This window comes from Lolium rigidum, chromosome 7 (assembly GCF_022539505.1).
Source record: "Lolium rigidum isolate FL_2022 chromosome 7, APGP_CSIRO_Lrig_0.1, whole genome shotgun sequence".
In the NCBI taxonomy this organism is placed as follows: Eukaryota; Viridiplantae; Streptophyta; class Magnoliopsida; order Poales; family Poaceae; genus Lolium; species Lolium rigidum.
Window position 1 is genome coordinate 291630613 of NC_061514.1, and position 23711 is coordinate 291654323.

The 23711-nt window shown below is 44.3% G+C and overlaps 1 protein-coding gene across 1 annotated transcript; it reads left to right on the forward strand.

Moving 5' to 3' along the window:
* Positions 1-19806: 19806 nt before the first annotated feature.
* On the forward strand, positions 19807-20583 carry LOC124672988 (transcription repressor OFP1-like). Its single transcript, XM_047209130.1, has one exon. It carries the CDS (start codon positions 19807-19809, stop codon positions 20581-20583), a length of 777 nt encoding a protein of 258 aa, XP_047065086.1.
* The last annotated feature ends 3128 nt before the right edge of the window (positions 20584-23711 follow it).

Consider the following 23711-nt stretch of genomic DNA (forward strand, 5'->3'; position numbering starts at 1 on the left):
TGCTGCGAAAATTAAAAAACCTATGGAATCTTATTTGCATGCTAGTAGCAATGATATTAGTATGAACGCTTTGAACACCATTGTTGTTAATGATATGGAAAATTCTAAGCTTGGGGAAGCTGGTTTTGATGAGCATGATATTTTTAGTCCCCCAAGCATTGAGGAGAAAATTTTCTTTGATGATACTTTGCCTCCTATTTATGATGATTATAATGATAGTGGTCTTTTGGTGCCGCCTACTATGGAGAGTAAATTTTATTATGATTATACTATGCCTCCTACACTTGATGAGAATAATAATGATAGCTACTTTGTTGAATTTGCTCCCACTACAACTAATAAAATTGATTATGCTTATGTGGAGAGTAATAATTTTATGCATATGGCTCATGACAAGAATGTTTTATGTGATAGTTATATTGTTGAATTTGTTCATGATGCTACTGAAAGTTATTATGAGAGAGGGAAATATGGTTATATGCATCTTAATAATATTAAGTTTCCCCTCTTTATGTTGAGAATCTTGAAATTGCGCTTGTGTTGCTTTTCTATGCTTACCACTTTGTTCTTGATGAATTTATTTGTGTACAAGATTCCTTTTCATAGGAAGCATGTTAGACTTAAATGTGTTTTGAACTTGCCTCTTGATGCTCTCTTTTGCTTCAAATATTATTTCTTGCGAGTGCATCATTAAAACTGCTGAGCCCATCTTAATGGCTATAAAGAAAGAACTTCCTGGGAGATAACCCATGTGTTTATTTTACTACAGCAATTTTTGTTTTGTTGAGTCTTGGAAGTTCTTTACTACTGTAGCAACCTCTCCTTATCATGTTTTTGTGCCAAGTAAAGTTTCTATGTTAAAGTTGATGCTATATTTGGGATCGCTGCGCAGAAACAGCATTGCTATCTGTCACGAATTCTGGCATAAGTCTCTGTAAAAAAATCTAAAAAATCTGCAAAATTACGAGCGTGATCCCCAGATATGTACGCAACTTTCATTAGTTTTGAGTTTTTCCATTTGAGCAAGTTAAGTGCCCAGTCCAGATGCATCTTTACGGACTGTTCTGTTTTTGACAGATTCTGCCTTTTATTTCGTATTGCCGCTTTTGCTATGTTGAATGGGTTTATTTGTTCCATTAACTTTCAGAAGCTTTGTGCAATGTCCAGAAGTGTTAAGAATGATTGTGTCATCTCTGAATATGTGAATTTTTGGTTATGCACTAACCCTCTAATGAGTTTGCTTGAAGTTTGGTGTGGAGGAAGTTTTCAAGGGTCAATAGAAGAGGGTGATATAATGTGATCGAGAAGAGTGAAAGGTCTAAGCTTGGGGATGCCCCGGTGGTTCATCCCTGCATATTTTAAGAAGACTCAAGCATCTAAGCTTGGGGATGCCCAAGGCATCCCCTTCTTCATCGACAACTTATCAGGTCATTTCTAGTGAAACTATATTTTTATTCAGTCACATCTTATGTACTTTACTTGGAACGTCTGTGTGCTTTTATTTTCGTTTTGTTATTTTCATTCTCTGAATAAGTTCATCCTTGTGTGGGAGAGAGACACGCTCCGCTTTTTCATATGAACAATAGTGTTCTTCGTTTATGCTTTTAATGTTCAAGGGCGAAAGTTGATCGCTTCACTTGTTGTTATATGGTTGAAAACAGAAAATGCTACATGTAGTAATTGGTAAAATGTCTTGGATAATGTGATACTTGGCAATTGGTGTGCTCATGTTTAAGCTCTTGCATCATATACTTTGCACCTATTAATGAAGAAATACATAGGGCTCGCTAAAATTTGGTTTGCATAATTGGTCTCTCCAAGGTCTAGATAATTTCTAGTAAAGAGTTTGAACAACAAGGAAGACGGTGAAGAGTCTTATAATGTTTACAATATGTCTTTTATGTGAGTTTTGCTGCACCATTTCATCCTTGTGTTTGTTTCAAATAAACTTTGCTAGCCTAAGCCTTGTATCGAGAGGGAATACTTCTCATGCATCCAAATCCTTGAGCCAACCACTATGCCATTTGTGTCCACCATACCTACCTACTACATGGTATTTCTCCGCCATTCCACAGTAAATTGCTTGAGTGCTACCTTTAAATTTCCATCATTCGCCTTTGCAATATATAGCTCATGGGACAAAATAGCCTTAAAAACTATTGTGGTATTGAATATGTACTTATGCACTTTATCTCTTATTAAGTTGCTTGTTGTGCGATAACCATGCTTACGGGGACGCCATCAACTCTTTGTTGAATATCATGTGAGTTGCTATGCATGTCCGTCTTGTCTGAAGTAAAGAGATCTACCACCTTAATGGTTAGAGCATGCATATTGTTAGAGAAGAACATTGGGCCGCTAACTAAAGCCATGAATCATGGTGGAAGTTTCGAGTTTTGGACATATATCCTCAATCTCATATGAGAACACTAATTGTTGCCACATGCTTATGCATTAAAGAGGAGTCCATTATCTGTTGTCCATGTTGTCCCGGTATGGATGTCTAAGTTGAGAATAATCAAAAGCGAGAAATCCAAAATGCGAGCTTTCTCCTTAGACCTTTGTACGAGGCGGCATGGAGGTACCCCTTTGTGACACTTGGTTAAAACATGTGTATTGCGATGATCCGGTAGTCCAAGCTAATTAGGACAAGGTGTGGGCACTATTAGTATACTATGCATGAGGCTTGCAACTTGTAAGATATAATTTATATAATACATATGCTTTATTACTACCATTGACAAAATTGTTTCATGTTTTCAAAATAAAAGCTCTAGCACAAATATAGCAATCGATGCTTTCCTCTTTGAAGGACCTTTCTTTTACTTTTATGTTAAGTCAGTTCACCTATCTCTCTCCACCTCAAGAAGCAAACACTTGTGTGAACTGTGCATTGATTCCTACATACTTGCATATTGCACTTGTTATATTACTTTGCATTGACAATATCCATGAGATATACATGTTATAAGTTGAAAGCAACCGCTGAAACTTAATCTTCCTTTGTGTTGCGTCAATACCTCTACTTTGAATTATTGCTTTACGAGCTAACTCTTATGCAAGACTTATTGATGCTTGCCTTGAAAGTACTATTCATGAAAAGTCTTTGCTTTATGATTCATTTGTTTACTCATGTCATTAACATTGTTTTTGATCGCTGCATTCATTACATATGCTTACAATAGTATGATCAAGGTTATGATGGCATGTCACTTAAGAAATTATCATTGTTATCGTTTACCTACTCGAGGACGAGTAGGAACTAAGCTTGGGGATGCTTGATACGTCTCAAGCGTATCTATAATTTCTTATGTTCCATGCTACTTTATCGATGATACCTACATGTTTTATACACATTATATGTCATTATTATGCGTTTTCTGGAACTAACCTATTGATGAGATGCCGAAGGGCCAGTTCCTGTTTTTTGCTGTTTTTGGTTCCAGAAATCCTAGTAAGGAAATATTCTCGGAATTAGACGAAATCAATGCCCAGCATCCTATTTTTCCACGAAGCTTCCAGAACACCCGAGAGCCACCAGAGGGGAGCCCTGCTGGGCCCAGATAATAGGGCGGCGCGGCCAGGGCTGGGCCCGCGCCCCCCTGTTGTGTCGTCGCCCCGTAGCCCTTCCGACTCCGTCTCTTCGCCTATAAGAAGCCTCCTGACCTAAAACCCCGATAGGAATAAGCCACGGTACGAGAAAAGTTCCAGAGCCGCCGCCATCGCGAAGCCAAGATGCGGGGGACGGGAGTCTCCGTTCGGCACGCCGTCGGGACGGGGAAGTGCCCCGGAAGGCTTCTCCATCGACACCGCTGCCATCTCCACCGCCATCTTCATCACCGCTGCTTGCTCCCATGAGGAGGGAGTAGTTCTCCATCGAGGCTCGGGGCTGTACCGGTAGCTATGTGGTTCATCTCTCTCCTATGTACTTCAATACAATAATCTCATGAGCTGCCTTACATGATTGAGATTCATATGATGATGCTTGTAATCTAGATGTCATTATGCTAGTCAAGTGGGTTTTACTTATGTGATCTCCTGGAGACTCCTTGTCCCACGTGTGTAAAGGTGACAGTGTGTGCACCGTGTGGGTCTCTTAGGCTATATTTCACAGAATACTTATTCATTGTTATGAATGGCATAGTGAAGTGCTTATTTATATCCCTTTATGATTGCAATGTGTTTTGTATCACTATTTATCTATGTGCTACTCATGTGATGTTATTAAAGTGGTCTATTCCTCCTGCATGATGTAATGGTGATAGTGTGTGCATTGTGTAGTTCTTGTCGTAGATTATGATCATAATCTCTTGTAGGTTATGGAGTTGATTATCGCTATGATAGTATTGATGTGATCTATGCCTCCTTCATAGTGTGATGGTGACGAGTGTGCATGCTATGTTAGTACTTGGATTATTTTGCAAAGATCTATTATGCTCTAAGGTTACTTAAACATGAATATCGAATGTTGTGGAGCTTGTTAACTCCGGCATTGAGGGTTCTTGTAGCCCTACACAATTAGTGGTGTTCATCATCCAACAAGAGTATATGTAGCACAAAGGAAAGAGAACTTATTTATTATGTGATCAATGTTGAGAGTGTCCACTAGTGAAAGTATGATCCCTAGGCCTTGTTTCCACCACAAAGAATTGCTTCCCACGCCGGCAAGCTATTTTACGGCGCCGCTTGTTTCTTGTTTTACTGCATCTTTACTTTCCGCAATATTACCACCATCTATACCACCTGTGTTTTACTATCTCTTCGCCGAACTAGTGCACCTATACATCGACAAGTGTATTAGGTGTGTTGGGGACACAAGAGACTTCTTGCTTTGTGGTTGCAGGGGTTGCTTGAGAGGGATATCTTTGACCTCTTCCTCCCTGAGTTCGATAAACCTTGGGTGATCCACTTAAGGGAAAACTTGCTGTTGTTCTACAAACCTCTGCTCTTGGAGGCCCAACACTGTCTACAGGAAAAGAAGCGTGAGTAGACATCAGTCACTCAGAACCATCTTCGTCTTCGGTCTGGTACTCCTGTTCCTCTTCCTCTTCATCTTCAGTGTTAGGGGCATCCGGAGAGTTGCGAGTGTAGTTGGCCCTCTGAATGCAGTCCTCAAGATCATTCCACTGAACCTGAGAAGAATGCCACCCACTGTAACCTGGGTGAACTGGAGGCTGAGGCGAAGGTCCTTGCTCACCACTGAGCTTATGAAGAATGACCGCCTGAGTATGCTTAATCTCAGAACGCTCTCGGCTGGCCGCATAGTTCTCCTTATGAATCTCAATATTCATGCATAGAATGTGACGCTGAAACCAACTAAGCTTCTTGACTTGCTTCTTCATGGCAGGCAGATCAGCATGGCGAGCAGGAGCAAAACCACTAGTGCGAGCATCTCCCATAGAGGAGTCAGGAGCAGGGGCAGCATGGGGAACTGGCTTCTTCTTGTAAGCCTTCTTGACAGAGTGCTTCACCAATGGGAACCGACTCAAGTCTTCATCCATAGTCACAGAGTTGTTGATAAGGAGCTGGATATACGGTGCATATGGCATGGTGGTCCGGGAGACCACGGTATCATGAATCTCATTAAACATGAAGTCCATCACATCAAGAGAGAGGTCTTGGTCCTCATTATTATTCCGAGCACACTTAAGGCTGAGGTGCATAAGATCCACAAGTGCTCCACGGAGTGCGTCATTGTTGCCACCACTTGGAGCAATGGTGGCTCGAAGAAAACGGAGCACCTGACCGTAGATGGGAAGAAGCCCCCTGGTAGAGCCAACCACTCCAGATGAGTCATAGAGGTGATAAAGCACATTTTTATCTGTCTTCTGAGGACCATGGAGGCGAATACCACCTTCTTCTGGAAGTCCAAGAATAGCAGCAAACTGGCGCAAGGTTGCTACACAATGAGTGGAGCCAGACATCCATTCCATAGTGCGGTCTTCATCTTTCTTGAAGGCCAGAGTAGCATAGAATTGCTTAATCAACTCTGGACTATAGTCACACCTAATCTTCATCAGATCCTGCAAGCCCATCCTACCAGTCACCCAGATGGCATCCTCAAAATGATTATTTTCAGCAAGGTTTTCCACATTGATTGCTTGCATGGGTCGCAATTTCTGCATTGGCTCATAAATATCCTTGTAGATGTACTCCTGCTCCATGCACCAGAAACGTCTGCCCACAATCTCCTCATCCCTTGCAACGTCTTCATACCAGTTCTTCATACGGATTGCAGCATAAGAGATAATGTACATAGTCTTGTAGTTCACCCTAGCTTCCTTGTTCTTCTGTCTACTAGCGGTGGACTTGCGAGGCGCATTCGGTGCAAACTCATCACTCGACCGGTCACGACTTGGGCGTCTCCGACCCCGAGAACCACTACCTGTGAATAGCAAAGAGGATAGCAAAAAGAAGATAATGCTCATAAGTCATGTAGGATACAGTCATGTACTCTAGAAACATACTATAAGTCGGTACAAGTCTAGACAAGATAGATTGAATCAACACTGCTGCGGCGTTGAAGCTCCAGGCCGGATAATCCGGTTCCCCGGGGGGGGGGGGGATAATCCGGTCCTCGCGGGGGCCGGATAATCCAGCCCTACAAATCTAGCAGAACTTGCAATCAAAAACGTGTCTACGACCAGATCGGCCTTATAGCATGCAAGAGGAGTACAGTACAAACGATTTGGAACATATAGGCAACATCTCCAACAAGAAAATAGCAAATATAAAACAGAACTCCTAGGGTTAGGGATTGTGAATCATACCCCCATCCATTTGAGGAACCGCTTGGAGGAGATGAGAGCAAGGGAGGAGAGGCACCCGATCCACCCAAAAACTCCGAGAGGGAGCGGACGGGACGACTCCGGCGAGGAGGAGGAGCTCCGGCGGCTATGGAGGAGAGAGAGGGCGCGTGGAGGGGAACTGGTTGCTATGGCAACTGTCCACCCCGCAGCCTCTCTGAAATCCCCTCGCAACCAGCCCAGGCCGGATAATCCGGCCCAAAGTAAGGGCGGATAATCCGGTGGGGCCGGATTTTCCGGTTTGCCCTGGGGCCGGATTATCTGGTTTTCTGGAAAATTCCAGAACACCGGAAATCCCGCCTATCTTTTGTTGGTTATTTGCATACCCCATATGCGACGCAATGAAGTATCACAACACATATAAGATGCATATTGACCAATAAGATGGGGCAACCTAGATCATCCGACCGAAATTCCTCAAACTCCAAGTTTTTTACCAAAACATGACAAATGAGCAAGATGGAAATGGCTTATAGATGAGTGTAGGCTTGGGTTTAGAAAGCTCAAACTGTCAATGGTACATGATCACTCAAGTTTGCAAGATACGAGCAAATAAGGCCAAACTAGAGTGATTTCCCATAAGAACAAGGAGTTGTCAAATAAAAGACATGAAGATCCAAATAACTCCAACTCTTCACAAAGAAGAGTGTGGTGGCCTAGGCCACCATATATGAGTGTTATGGCATGACACCGCGAAGATATATCTTGGGCCCAAAACCACTACTCATCATTGAAGCTCACATATCATCATATGATATAAAGAGAATGATTTCTTTAATGTTGGCATTATGGGGGGAGGGATAGCTCAATAGTTTAAACCGCACTCCCCCTATTTCCATGCCCACATCTAAACCAAATAAAGTATTGAGAAAAAAGTGTGTTTGCAAGATGGTCAAGATAGACTCCTTGAATCAATGATATTTAGCTCATTCCTCAAAAAGCAAAACCTTGCTTCATCAAGAGGCTTCGTGAATATATCGGCAAGTTGCTCTTTGGTAGGAACATAGATAAGCTCAATATCACCACGGGCAACATGATCCCTAATGAAATGATTCCGGATCTCAATATGCTTCGTTCTTGAATGTTGCACAGGATTATAGGCAATCTTGATGGCACTTTCATTGTCACATAATAGAGGCACTTTGTCACAAATGACACCATATTCCTTTAAAGTTTGCCTCATCCATAACAATTGAGTGCATCCACTTGCGGCGGCAACATATTCGGCTTCGGCGGTGGAGAGAGATATACAATTTTGCTTCTTAGAAGACCAACACACCAAGGACCTACCAAGAAATTGGCAAGCCCCGGAAGTTGATTTCCTATCATCCTTGTCCCCCACCCAATCCGCATCGGTGTATCCATTGAGAATAAAACTTGAGCCTTTGGGGTACCAAATACCATATCTTGGGGTATCAACCAAATATCGAAAGATTCTTTTGAGAGCCATCATGTGACTCTCTTTAGGAGAAGTTTGATACCTTGCACACACACCAACACTCAACACTATGTCCGGTCTAGATGCACAAAGGTAAAGCAAGGATCCAATCATGGAGCGATATACCTTTTGATCCACCTCTTTACCATTGGGATCAAGTGCGAGATGACATTTAGTAACCATAGGAGTGGCTACACCCTTCAACTCGGTCATCTTGAACCTCTTGAGCATGTCTTGGAGATATTTTGCTTGATTGATGAAGGTTCCTTCTCTCAATTGCTTGATCTCAAAACCAAGGAAGAACTTCATCTCTCCCATCATAGACATCTCAAACCTATCGGTCATAAGCTTTGAAAATTCATCATTGAATGCTTTGTTAGTAGAGCCAAAGATAATATCATCAACATATAATTGGCAAACGAAAAGCTCCCCATTGACCCTCTTAGTAAAAAGAGTGGGATCGATTAGCCCAACATCAAACCCACGGTCTACCAACAATTCTTTAAGGTGCTCGTACCAAGATCTAGGAGCTTGTTTGAGACCATAAAGTGCTTTATCAAGCTTGTAGACATGGTTAGGAAAGTTGAGATCCTCGAACCCGGGGGTTGCTTAACATAAACCTCTTCATGCAAAGGACCATTAAGAAATGCACTTTTCACATCCATTTGTTGTAACTTAAAGTTATGATGCGATGCATAAGCAAGAAGGATACGGATGGACTCAAGGCGAGCCACGGGAGCATAAGTTTCTCCAAAGTCAATTCCTTCAACTTGAGAGAAACCTTGAGCCACCAATCTTGCCTTATTCCTCACAACATTTCCAAACTCATCTTGCTTGTTCTTGAATATCCATTTAGTGCCTATAACATTGCGGCACTCCTTTGGCTTCTCTACTAATGTCCACACTTTGTTGCGCTTGAAGTTGTTGAGTTCCTCGTGCATAGCTTCCAACCAATCCGAAATCTTCAAGGGCTTCAAATACTTTCTTGGGTTCCACTAAGGAGATACAAGCATGATGATTGCTAAAGTTAGCCAATTGCCTTCTAGTGGAAACTCTTCCTCTTACATCACTTAGGACCTTGTCATGAGTGTGTCCAAGAATTTCAAGGTTCCTTTCTCTTCTTGCAAGACGACGGGTCTCGATCTCCTCCTTGGTTCTTTTAGGCCTTGGAGGTTTCACTTGATCAACTTGATCATTTGGGTCCCCGTCTTGACCTTCAGTTGGAGCTTCCTCAATTTCTTGAGAATGCTCAACCTCATGTGCTTGATCTTGGACAATATATGGTGAAGCGCCAATATCAAATGGATGCTCATCGGAGCCATCATGAATTCTTGGTTGATCTTGTCCTTGATCTTGTCCATCAGAGAGAGGGTTTTCTTCTTGTTCTTGGGTTGGTGCATCATTAGCTTCAAGAGATGGAGTTTGTTGATGTTGAGAATATGAGGGCTCCACCGTTGTAGAGCATAGTCCTTCCCGAGACGCCATACCGTGTCCCTCAATGGGGCGAAAAAATCCCACACCCATTCTTACTATGGCATCTTGAGGTATTTCATCACCTGCACATACATCAACTTGCCCCACTTGGGAGCCATTATTTTCTTCGAACTTCACACTACAAGATTCAATGATAATCCCGGAGGATACATCAAAGACTCTATAAGTGTGAGATTCGGCACCGTAACCAACAAATATACCCTCCAAAGCTTTAGGAGCAAATTGAGACAAACGGACTCCTTTGATTTTGTAGAAACACTTACAACCGAACACCTTGAAGTATGAGATATTAGGCTTGTTGCCGGTGAGTATTTCATATGGAGTCTTGTTCAATCCCTTGCGGAGATAGAGCCGGTTAGACGAGTGGCAAGCGGTGGAGATGGCTTCGGCCCAAAAGTTATAGCGGGATTTATACTCCGCCATCATAGATCTTGCCATATCCATAAGAGTCCGGTTCTTCCTCTCCGCAACACCATTTTGTTGAGGGGTGTAAGCGGCGGAATATTGATGACGAATCCCCTCATCACTAAGAAAATCATTGAGTGTATAGTTCTTGAACTCGGAGCCGTTGTCACTTCTTATTGCCATAATGAGGAGGTTGTGTTGGCGTTGCACCTCGGTAGCAAAGTCAATGAATATTTGTTGAGTCTCATCTTTCGTCTTGAGAAAGTAGACCCAAGTGTATCTTGAGTAGTCATCAACAATTACCAAGCAATGTTTCTTCGCACCAAGACTTGCATGAGTAACGGGACCAAAGAGATCCACATGAAGGAGCTCCAAGATCCTCTTGGAAGAGATGATAGTCTTGCTTGGATGCGGAGAGTCATGCATTTTGCCTTCAACACAAGCCCTACACACACGATCTTTGGCAAAAGAAACATTTTCCATTAGTCCCACAATCTGGTTCCCCTTGTGAAGACTTTGCAAAGTTCTCATGTTGACATGGGCTAGGCGGCGATGCCACAACCAACCCACATCCGCCTTTCCGAATAGGCACATCGCACTTGAAGTGGTGGTCCCCGAAAAGTCCACCACATACAAGTTATGTTCGCGATACCCAACGAACGCGACTTTTAGAGTCTTGCTCCACAAGAGGACCACAATATCTTTATCAATAAAGACGGCGAAACCCATCTTGCCAAGGGCGGAAACGGAAAGCAAATTGTAACCAAGGGTTTTGACAAGCATGACATCCACAAGTGTTATGTTGTGTGCAACCACAACCTTGCCAAAACCCAATACCTCGGATGTAGAATTATCGCCAAAGGAGACGGTGATATTGTTTATGTTGGGCCTCAACTCCTTGACGAGGTTCTTGCCGCCGGTCATATGACTTGTACATCCACTATCAAGTACCCATTTTGAACCTCCGGCGGCATAGTCCTACATGAGATCAATTCTTGCATTTAGGTACCCATTTCTCAATGGGTCCTCTTTTGTTAGCAACAAGGGTCTTTGGGACCCAAATATACCAAGCAACATAACCATCATATGGGCCAACATATTTAGCATAAACATCACCATAATAATCTTTAAATAGAACATAGTGAGGGTTAGCATTTCCCGCATCATCATCATTAATGGTGTTGCCCTTAGGGGCTTCACCATTGGTGATACCTTTCTTCTTCTCTTGTGCGGGCTTGGCCTTTTGCTTGTTTTCCTTCTTTGCCTTGGCATTATAACCTAGGCCCTCCTTCCCATTTTTTGATCTTTGCTTACTCAAAAGATCATCCAAAGAAAGTTTACTTTGGGGAGAGGAGGCCTTAGCAAGTTCATCCTTCAACCTAGCATTTTCCTCAATAATATTTGCATGATCACATGAAGGGGTAGAAGAACTAGGCACATCATATGAAGCAAGCCTAATTTGAAGTTGCTCATTTGACTTGGATAGGAGAGTGTATTCACTCTTCAAAGCTTTGTGAGCTTTGTCTAGTTCATCTAGATCCTTCACAAGTTTCTCATGATCAACACCAAATTGGGCCTTTTCCTTTTTAAGCACTTTAGTCTTAGCCCTAGCAAGATCTCTAGCTTTAGTGAGCTTGTTAATTTTATCTTGAGGCTCTTCAAGATTTTCTAGCCTCTCCTCAAGAGAAGCTATAGTTTCTTGACTTTCCTCAAGAGCATTTTTAAGAGCATGGATTTCAAGAGAGCCTTCTCTCTCTATTTGACCTTTTTTCTCAAGAGTATCATTTTGTTGAGCTAACCGGGCCATGAGATTTGAAACATGCTTTTTAGTGTTACCTTGTAGGTTTAAAATGAATTCATCAAACTCTAGCATTTCTTGTTTCACTTTTAGACTAGCATCATCAACCCCTAGATCACTTGATATGTTAGGCATAGAGGGGCTAGGAGATGATACCTCGGAGGATTTGGCCATGAGACAACTTTCTTCCTCCACATGAATGATCTCATTGGGGGATTCACTTGGTGATGAAGAGTTAGTGGAGAAGGAGGCAAGAGCGACCAATCCATTAGAGGTTGCATCTTCTTCATCATCAACATCATCATCTCCGGAGGTATATTCTTCTTGAGTTGATAGCACAATAGATGTGTCCAAGGAGGACCTTGCCATGAAGCAATGTGCATTCTTGATATGAGGATTCTCATTCGGGGATTCAAAGAGAGATGAAGAGGGAATGTTGGTAGTGACAATGGCGGCCACTTCCTTTGATCTTTCTTCTTCTTCATCATCACTAGAGCTTTCAACTTCATCGGAGGAATATTCTTCCCTAGTCACTAGCACAACTCCTGGGGGCCTCTTTCCCTTCTTTGTCTTGTTGTTGTAGAATTTCTTGTTGGGGGCTTTTGAATATTTGCCCTTTGATTCTTTGCTCTTGTCCTTGGGAATGAGCCTTCCATTATGATTCTCCCTATTCTCATAGGGGCATTCGGCGATGAAATGGCGCTTGTCATCACAGTTGTAGCATGATCTTGTTTTTGGACCAAAGCTAGTGAACCCACTTTTGTTGTTTCTCTTGATGTTGTCTTCCTTGGCCTTCGAAGGATCAACCCAAAAGGACTTTGCATGGAAGGCCATGTGATCATGATAGTGGCATTTCAAATCTTCCGGATAGGTCATACTCCAAGATGCCCTGTATTGTTCTTGAGGGTGCACTTCTTCTACGGAGTTGACCGTCAAGGCAAGATTGTTCCCTTTTGACATACCAATGGCACGATTGCGAGAATCATGGGAGTTTTGCTCGAGCACCTTGAGGGCTTGCATCTCGTGCACGGCTTGTTGAGACGTGAGAGAGGAATAGCATTCTCTCCCAACAAGAGTCTTGACATCAATGGGTTCAAACGGCATCATGCAATCAATGTACTTATCCTTGATCCAAGATTCATTGATGTGGGTGGCACCCACAATCCGGAAAGCATCGGCAACGGTGATGAGTCTTGCATACATGTCTTCATGATCTTCATCCGGTAGCCTCATGAATCCTTCGGCTTTATTCCGAAGAAAATTGTACTTGTTTCTTCTCGTGCTTTCACTTCCAATGCAACTAGCGGCCAAACCATCCCAAGCTTCCTTGGTGGTGGTGAAGTTCCGAATACGAGACAATTATTTTGTCCCCACACTAGTTTGAATCATGTGCAAGGCGGTATCATTGAGTTGACTATCAACCGCTTCTTTTCTAGTCAACTTGTCGGGGTCGTATGGCTTGAAGCCTTCCACGATGACTCTCCAAAGTTCATTGGAGGCACTGCGAACATAAGAACGAAACTCAAATTGCCATGTATCGTAATCTTTCATATTAAACTTTGGTGGGTCTCCCCTAATGTTCATATGAGGGTGGGGAACCGGGATATCGGGAGATAGGAAAGGCGGAGCCACTCGATTGTAGCTCTCACCTCCACTAGTTCCCCTAGGAGATACAATGGGAGATTTGATAGTAGTTGAGTTATCACCATCCACGGGTTTGGTAGCGGAGGGTAATGCCGAAGCACCTCCCTCTTCTAACACACCCGTTTCCTTTACCTCTACGGCGGGAGCCATGGGAGGGACCGGAGTCAAAAGCTCGGAAATCATTTTTCTCATGCTTTCCATTTGAGCTTCCATGGAGGACCTCAACGAATTGAAGTCATCCATGGAGACCATCTTAGCGGCCTCTTCCGAGGGCCCATCGTCCGGCATACTCTTAGGCGGTTAAGCCCGAAATAAGAGCGAGGCTCTGATACCAATTGAAAGGATCGTATGCCGCACCTAGAGGGGGGGGGGTGAATAGGTGCTAACCAATTTTTAGTTCGTTTTCAATTTAGGCTTGACACAAAGGTAAATTCTCTAGATATGCAACTAAGTGAATTTACCTATATGACAAGGTTATCAACTAAGCAAGATATAGCTACGCAATATATATAGGAGATAGAATAGGATAGAGGTAACCGAGAGTGGAGCACGCGATGACACGGAGATGATTCCCGTAGTTCCCTTCCTTTGCAAGAAGGTACGTCTACGTTTGGAGGAGTGTGGTTGCTACGCAAGCCAAACCAACAGCCACGAAGGCTTCACTCAGATCTCCTGTGAGCAACGCCACGAAGGCCTAGCCCACTTCCACTAAGGGATTTCCTAGAGGCGGAAACCGGGCCTTTACAAAGTTCTTGGGGCACACATCCACAACCGAATTGGAGGCTCCCAAATCTGTAACAACACAACAATCAACAACAATACATCAACACAAATCAACTAGGGATCCAAAGAGGAACACTAGCAAGGGGCCCTCAAACAAATGAGGGGGAAATGTAAATCGCTTCGGTGAGGATGTAGATCGGTGTCTTCTCCTTCGAATCTAGAAAGATCAAGAGCTTTGGTTGGGGGAGGAAGGAGATCTTGCAAATCTTGAGTTCTTGAGGTGGCTCTAATGGTGGTGAAGCTTGGCAGATTTTTGTGCAATGATTGAGCGAGGAGCAAGGTAGAAGAAGGGGGTATAAATACCCCTCTCCAAAATCCAGCCGTTGGAGCTTCCGAGGGTCCGGATAATCCGGCCTAAGTAAGGGCCGGATAATCCGCCCCCCCCCCGGAAAATCCGGCCTCAGGGACAAAACCGGGTAAATATCCGGCCAAATGTCCGGCCCCTGTCCAGAGCTGCTTTTCTTCTGGTCCTTAGCCGATTTCGAGGGGCCCGGATATTTTGGAAATATCCGGCCCGGATAATCCGGCCCTGGGACAAATCCGGGCAAAAGTCCGGCCCCTGTCCAGAGCTGCTTTTCTTCTGGTCCTTAGCCGATTTCGAGGGGCCCGGATATTTCGGAAATATCCGGCCCGGATAATCCGGCCCCGGGACAAATCCGGGCAAATATCTGGGCAAATATCCGTGCCCTGTCCAGGGGTATACTGAGCCACAACCCACTCCAGTCCTTAGCCAAAAAATGGGGGCCAGATATTCTGAAAATATCCGGCCCGGAATATCAGGCCTGGAAAACCTGTTACAGCTTCTTTTTGACATGTCTCATCACATCCATCACACATGTATATATGTATCTATATAATCCCTGTACCACTTAGACAAACATTAGTGTATCACATATATTGACATCAAACACACAAAACATATTATGAGAGATGTTCTTTCAAGGAGGCGCTGGGGCCTGAGTGGCAGGCTTCAGCCCTCGGAGAGTTCATTGAGGCCCATGCGAACAACACAGGTAGGAGGAGGCGCCTCTTCTGGTTATTGTTCGCAGCCTTGACCTAGACTTTGTGGACTGTGCGTAATAAGATGGTCATTGAGTGTATCTTACCTCGACGCTCTTCTGACCGTATCTACTCTTTCTTGGCTTTGTTGCAGTAGTGGTACCCGCTATGTAGGCAGCGGGACAGGGAGTGCCTAGAAGACATGTTGGTGGATCTTCTTGCGGCAGCCCGTCGCATTTCTACGTCGTCCAGCCTCTGAGTGGCCCTTTTCTGTGGGGGGTTGTATCACTTTTCTCGTTCTTGTGGGCATGTTGTGATGTTGCCCTAGCAGACCGTTGATGTGTGTTGTGCGCTCGTGGTGTTGTATCTAAACTATGTATGGATGTGGTTGCTTTATTTATAAAGCGGGGCGAAAGCCTATTTCGAGGAGGTGGATCGTTTGGAATCATTTATTTATGTATGTTTTTCTTAATAAAAGTAATATATTAATATGGAGAGATATCAAATATATCCAGCCTCTGCAACAACGTAATACCCTAATGGCAGTACGGATGCACATAGCAAAGGAAAAAGCTATGAAAATAAAAGCACCGCTAAGAAATTCTAGCCCTAGCAGCAACAATACATTCACCACCAAGACAACACCCGAACTTCAGGCTCTCCAAAAGCGCAGCCTCCAAGAAAGGAACACTGCACAAGCACCGTCATCGCCCGATCAAAGAAATTAGATTTTCACCCTGAAGATAGTCCCTGCTCTTAAAATAATGCCTTCAATAAGGCCATTGTCGGGCATAACCAATTAAGATCAGACCTTAGATTTTCATCTTGAAAGGTAAGATTCTGAACTTCATATGTGCTGCCGACTCTACTTACATGCTGTTGTTACAAAACCAAGAACACCAAGCAAATCCCTCAACAATGCAGAGACTCGAACCTCCATTGCTAGTCCTCGAATCTGGCCTTTATGATATTCTCTGGCTCTGACTTCAACATGAACCAAAATGTCACATGATGGCAACAAAGAACGGAGCTTCGCATCGTTTTCTCTAGAACTAAACGGTTGAAATAAAACCGTAGGTGTACACAACCGAATACCACCCGATCCAGCAAAACAGCCATTATTGATGGGGTTTGTACATCCACTCCCATAACCAGTAGCGCTAGGCTCACTTTTCAATATGTATGTATGTGTATGTATGTATGTTAGTATGTATGTCATCAATTCAGCATTGCGCATACTAGAATACTCAAGGCATGATTACCACCAATAATGAACTCCATGACGGAAACTTCCTCATACATAAACTTTTGATTTGGAAGCAATACAATGATGGCACTCGAGCAAGATTTGCAAAGCTACGATCATGGCGCGGGTCGCACACTAAATTCCCTTTCGTTTTTGTTTACTCTTCAATCTTCAGTCGACCAGTCGTGCTCGTACCTAACAGAAGACGCCACCCTCCACCCTGCCTACCTCCTCTGTAGTACTGCACCCAGATAGAAACTTGAGGTTCAGGGTCTTGTTTTGTTTCTACTTCATTCCCAATCCATGTGTTGGCTATGCTTGTACGTAGGCTGGTGGTTGCTCGCTCGATCCCTGCAAATCTGCGACTGTTAATCGCCAATTTGGCATGCTCGACCTAGCTAACTCGGTACCTGCAGTCCAGCACCCGTCTCGTCGCGCCGAGATAATCTCGTAGCTAGTGTCCCCGCAACCACTGGCAGGAGGCGATCGGTCGTCCGGCACAACGCACCGCGAAATCATCAGCGCGATCATAGATACTGCAGCCACTTACAGACATGATTTGCCTCCACGCTCGCTCGTGGCGGCCACTGATTTTTTATAAGCAGCTTTAGCCTGAGACGATCGAATCACAATCAGTAGCATACACATACTGGAAAAACTGTCCGAAATCAGCAAAAGAACCGTGGATATAAAATTATAAATACTAGTACGGTGAATTCGTCGCTGGAAATTTTAAAAATCGTTAGGGGATAGGCTGTGACCTGAACTTCTGTTTGCACTGCACCGCAGTCCGCAGACAAGTCTGAATATCAAACGAGTACTTGGTCCGCGCTGCATGTATCTCGAACTCGTTTGAAAGCTGAAACGGGTACTCGGCAACGACTGTAGAGCTCGCAGCTTTTGTAACGCGCGCCGCTGTGCTATCGAGAAACAGATGCACGGCAGGGTCCCATTGATCATCCGTTGCTGTTGGACTACATGTTCTGTTCTGGAACCACAAACTACAGCGCACTAGCTAGCTGCTTCTTCATGCCACTCTACACGGTCGAATTAGCATTCTGTAATGAAGAAGATGCTACTAGCTCTGTGATGTGATCCAGTATGTATAAGAACTAAGCTACCCCACACGAGGGCCAAAGCAAAACCACACTGCATCGATGCGTTTCGTGGTGGACCAAAGATTGGACTTTTGGAAGCGCTCATGTCCCCTGCAGGCACCGAATCATAGCTGGTCTGCCTCAACCTCAAGAAACTTACTTGGTTCATACTCCTAGCTGGCAGCCCGTTCACCTTCTGCTGCCAAACTCATGTGCGGTGCATTGTGATTGCGATTCAGCTGGTCCTCGACCCTGGTTTTGAGCTGGATAGAGACAATAATTAGTACAAGCTGCAGGCTTGTGATAAAAGGAGCTCCATGCCCTCTGCTGAATCACTGTTTGTAGAAGTGCATGGCCTCCATCCCCGGTCTCTCCTTTGGCTGGTCTCCGATCAGACAGTACATACATCTTGAATTCAAACATTTTGACTTGGGGACCATGCTGTCGTTTTTCTCAGGCAAAAACTATGCTTCATCTAATTAATGGAGAAGTTAAAAGACATTTCACAAGGTTCCTAGAGTTGGCAAAAAACGTGCCCACCCCTTACTACAAAAGCCTACTCTTGTGGCAAAACATTACTTAGGCTTAGTTTGGTAGCATAGTATTTTAAAAACAGAAGTATTCGAATACTGAAGTATTTTATCGTGTAAGCAGTAGATACTTCAGTTTTGACATTTCTCAGTATTCTGAAGTATTGTGAATACTTTATACCTGTTTGGTTACTGCTAATTTGTGAAGCAATGGGCATGATTCTCCCTCCAAGCATCTTTAAGCGCCTCACTTGGTCCACTTTCCAAGCTTCAAAATTACTAACTATGATTTTCATTTCTTCTAGTAGGTTGGTGTTGTGAGATTTATCCTCATTGTTCTTCAGCGTTTGGCAACTGCTGCCGCATAGTCCATCAATTTGTTTTTTCTTTATACCATGTTGGAGAGAATATTCAAATGTCGTTCAGCAAGCTAGCATTTTAATAGTCTACGTTGCTTAAGTTTCAGTGATAGCATAAGAGCAACTAGCAGCAACGAGGTGGAGAAATTCCTTTTTCTCCCAAATCTCAGTTTCAAAAAAAGAGGTCCGGACTTGATTTTTTATTACTGAGAAAATACTACGGAAGTATTGAAACTGCAATTTTGTGTTGTAGCCAAACAGCTCAAAGTATTAAAAAACAAAGTATTTTTGAAAACAACGGTATTTTTAGAATACTCCAAAAATACTTTGCTACCAAACTAAGGCTTAGGTTTTTGGTGACCACTGTCATCAAATTTCTCGCTTCCTTCTTGATATTAAGTGCAACAATCCGCCACATGGTAGAGCTATCACAAAACACCCTTGCATTTCCCGAGAGTGGTCCACGATGCATGATAGTACGATCTACCTTCGTTCCAATGAATAAGTCTTATACTGCTTTTGAAAAGTCAAACCACGTACTTTGACCAGGTTTTTTAAAAAAAATTATCAACATGCAAAATACAAAACAATATCATTACTTGCTCGATAGAATATCATATTTGTTGACAGATAGAATATCATATTTGTTGACAGATTTTTCTAAATATTTTATCAAACTTTACATGGCTTGATTTTCAAGAAAATATGAGACTTATTAATTAAAATGGGGGAGTAATTGGTCCATTGTACTCCCTCCGTCCCAAATTAGTTGTCCCAATTTTTTTTAAATATGGATGTATCTAGACATGTTTTAGTATCTTGATGCATCCATGTTTTAACAAACTTGAGACAACTAATTTGGGACGGAGGATAGTAATATTAATTTGAAGTTCAGTTGATGAACAAATAACACTTGACAGTGAATTACACTTCTCACATGTTCACAACATATATGGAAGTGGAGGTAAGAAAGTAAGAACATACATTAATCAAAGAGACTCTCCACAGAAACAGATATGCATGACATGACAGATTGCTATAAGATGCCGCTTACGCTTTTCCACCGCAGCTCACGGCAAACTTTTGCGCCATAAAAAGTGCCCGCACGGCAGCTCACTCCACATTCCCTTCTGTACAGTACAGCAAGTGCACCACAAAGCAGAGCGAGGAGCTACTGCGAGACTTCCAATTGCGCCGCTCCCGCACCATGCCACCGCCGGGCTCCTGGTTCTACAAGCTGCGGCGCAGGCGAGGCGATGCCGGCGATGAGGACGCTGCTGTGGTGCTCGCGAGCAAGCTGAGAGGCGACCGTGCTCCGACGGAGGCCCCGGCGCCGCCTTGCTCTCCGAACAGAGCGTCCTACTACGTCCCGAGCAGCGACCGTGGCCCGGCCACGGGGAACCCCAAGCGCCGGGACACGCAGTTCCCGCGCAGCCCGCAGCGCGGCGACATCATCTTCGACGTGGTCACCGTCCAGGCAGCCGCCGCCTGCGACACCGACCGGTTCGACGGCCTCAAGGCGATGCCGGAGCTGAAGCTGCGGCCGATCCTCACCAAGCCGGCCGGCGCCGCCAAGAAGGTCGAAGGGGAGGAGGCCTCGCGCAGCGGCGGCACCAGCGCGGCCGCGTCGCCGACGGCCAGGGTGCGGCGACGGCGGCTCCACGTGCAGCCGAGCGGCGAGCGGAAGGGGAGGGCGGCGAGCGCAAAGCAGCAGCCGGCGGTGACCAGGCCTAAGAGCCGTCGCGCCAGGCGGCGGCGGTGGCTGCGGGAGAGCCTCGTGGTGGTGAAGGAGTCGGCGGAGCCGGAGGAGGACTTCTTGGCGAGCATGGCGGAGATGATCGCCGCCAACGAGGACGTCCGGGCGTCGCCGCGCGGCCTCGAGGAGCTCCTCGCATGCTACCTCGCCCTCAACGCCGCCGAGCACCACCTCGCCATCGTCGCCGCCTTCACCCGCGCCTGGCTCGCGCTCGACACGACCAGCTAGCTACTCCCCCTACGTGTGCCCGTGTACAGTACGCCCGCGCGCGTCTCCGTGCGAATTACCGCGGTGAATTACAGGTTTCTGAAAGTGTTTGCAAAAATCGCAGAACCTTTTCCGTTTGATCGATCGATATCCGTCTGATAGCTGCCTGCGATTTCGCAAAGCGGAAGCAGGATCGATCGATGAGTGCATGCGCGTCGTCACGGGGCACCCTGCTTTGGTTCCAGCCTCTCTCAAGGGAATCGATCGTGTGATGTTGTCTTTACAGATCGGACTAGGCCTACCTGCGTCAGGTTTTGTTCTTGTTGGAAGAACTCGTCCATCTTTTTTGCTGGCTAGAGAAGCATCTGCGCATATTGTCATCCGCATGGTACAAAATTCCGTTTTACCGATAGTACCGACCTGCAGGGCTGCAGCCTGCCGGCATGGGTGACACCCTTCGATCTCACGTGCAACTTGCTGCCTCTGCTTCAGATTTCCCTCTCTCCGTTGCTGATCAAAAGAAGTTTTTAGGAACCTTAATAATTTTGTAGAATCCTTTTCTCTTGAAAAAGGAGCAATTTTTTTGCCACTATTCATTAATTAGGACGGAGTGTCCTGACAAGGCCAATAAAAGTCAAACAAAAGTAAGAAAGTGATTACTCTCCCCCTCGTTACAAAACTGAGGGCCCTTTTGATTCATATGATAAAAAAAACATAACAATAGGAAAAACATAATGTTTTTTATAGGACCTACACTGCAAGATTCTAATAGGATATGCTCCAGTGAATCAAACAAATTATGTAGAAAATTTTCATATAGGATCCAAATCCTACGCAATTTCTATATAAATCCTATAAATCAAAGGGCCATCAAACTCTTCGCCCTGGTGGTGACCCAAAGTTTAGCCTCGCGCTTAATGATATCTAGAGAATAGTCGGAGGCACGACTTTGTTGTTGAAGACCCTCGTGTTTCGTTCCTTCCAAATTATCCAACTCACGAGCATACATAGGGAGGCCAATGCCTTCCGGTTTGGGGTGGCCTTACAATACATCATAGTCCACCAAGCTTTGAGAGAGATATCCGCCGTCCACTTATGAGTTTGGATAGTGGAAATGCCAATCCAATCCTTCACCATACCACAAAGCCTCTTGGAGATGCGACAATGTAAGAAAAGGTGCACCGCCGTCTCTTGCATTTGCTTGTAAAAAAGGTAAAATACCACGATTTTTCCAACCTCTTCTCTCAAGACGATCCGTCGTCCAAATTCTATTTTAGATGGCCAACCACACGAAGAATATGACCTCTGGAGGTCTCCAAGCTTTCCAAACCAACTTGCTCAAGCTTTCCAAAGAGATAGGGCTTTCCGCCCAAGTTCAGTGATTGGATTGCCGCCTTGCTTTGTATCTCCTCCTCGCATGTCCTCCTAAATGGTGTCGCTAGCTCTCCAATCAAGCATGGGAGAGGTTTAAGGCAAGGGGATACTCAATGGCCACTTTTGTTTGCCCTCGCCATTGATCCCTTGCAACAAATCCTTCATTTGGCAACACAAAATGATCTCCATCACAAGATTAGATGAAGAGAAACAAATGTTAGAACCTCCCTTTGTACGGATGATGCGGCCATCTTTGTGGTGCCTAAGAAGGAGGACATCCAAAATCTATCCTCTATCCTCGAGATTTTTTGGAGAGGTCACCGCTCTTGAGACAAAGTTCGATAAGAGCATAGTGGTCCCTATTAGGTGCCAATATATTGATCTTGACGAGGTGCTCCGTAGAATCATCATAATCAAAATCGTGTATCCAGAATTTATAACGTTGCGTAGGTCGGGATCTTGCAAGGATAAATGATTAGATTGAATTTTAACTATGATCTTCTCGCATAAGAGAACTTTAGTAATGATTTCTGAATTGCCTTAAATCTAATGCATATTCGGATATATTTTTTAAAATGTTTAAACCTTATTGCAACACAATTCATATATTAATTTTAAAAAATTACCTGTACAAATTAATTACGGGTTACATAGGTAAAATGTGATCCCCGTCCAGACTATTTATTAATATAATTTCTTATACTTGGAATTCTAGTCAGCCACCTCATGCTCACCAGTGAGCGTTGATACATGACATGTTGTTTGACCTCATGGCTTCCGTCTGATCCAGGAGACCTAGATCTATGGGAATCTTCATCTTTTGGAAGTAGGAGCTTCAAAACAGTGCCTCCAATGAGGTAACCGATGCCAAACGCCTCCACTATCTAGTTCGGCAAGCCAAACCTCAGGTTTACATCGGAACTTAGCGGGACTGCTACTAGGACGATGCCTTCAAAGAAGGTTGGCAGTGCCCTTAAACATCGTAGAATCATGCGCAACGATGAGCCGGTGCAAAGGATTTTCATTGATGGCAGCCCCTCGAACCAAGAGATCTGGAGAGACATGAGGTCAGCTCACCGAGGGTGAAGGATTCTCCTTGGCACTAGGCCCTTGAAACAGGAGATCTTGAGACACGGGGCCAAAGGATTTCTCCTTGGTGGTAGTCCCTCGAACCAAGAGATCTAGATACACGTGAGGTTAGCTCTCCGGGGGCAAAGGATTTCTCCTTGGACGTAGTCCCTCGAACCAAGAGATCTCGAGACACTGAGATTAGCTCGCCGGGGGAAAAGGATTTCTCCCTAACGGTAGTCCTTCGAACGACGAGATATGGAGATACGTGAGGTCATCTCGCTGAGGGGGAGGGGGCACCAACGCAGAAGAGAAGGTCGTGCCTAGCCAATATGGACATATGTAAGGGTACATTGCCCCTATGTGTGGTTTTGGTAATTAATGAAAACCCCTATGGACTAATGTTTTCATTGAGTTTATATGAAGGAATATTCCATAGGTACTACTTGTACTCCATATGTTGGATTCAAGTATGGATGCCATGAAGATAAAGATATACCTTGTGTATTGGCATCAAGATCATCGATACAAAGTTGAGTTGGGCAAGTTCAAGATGAGCATCTCAAGTGAATCACATGCTTGAAGCTTACCATCCATTTGGTGATAATGGACTAGTGAAGATGTGTATCAATGGAGCTTTCCCATCATAGTGTATGGGGGAGCATTTCGAGTCTTCACGAAGCAACATTGGTCAAGTGAGGCATTCC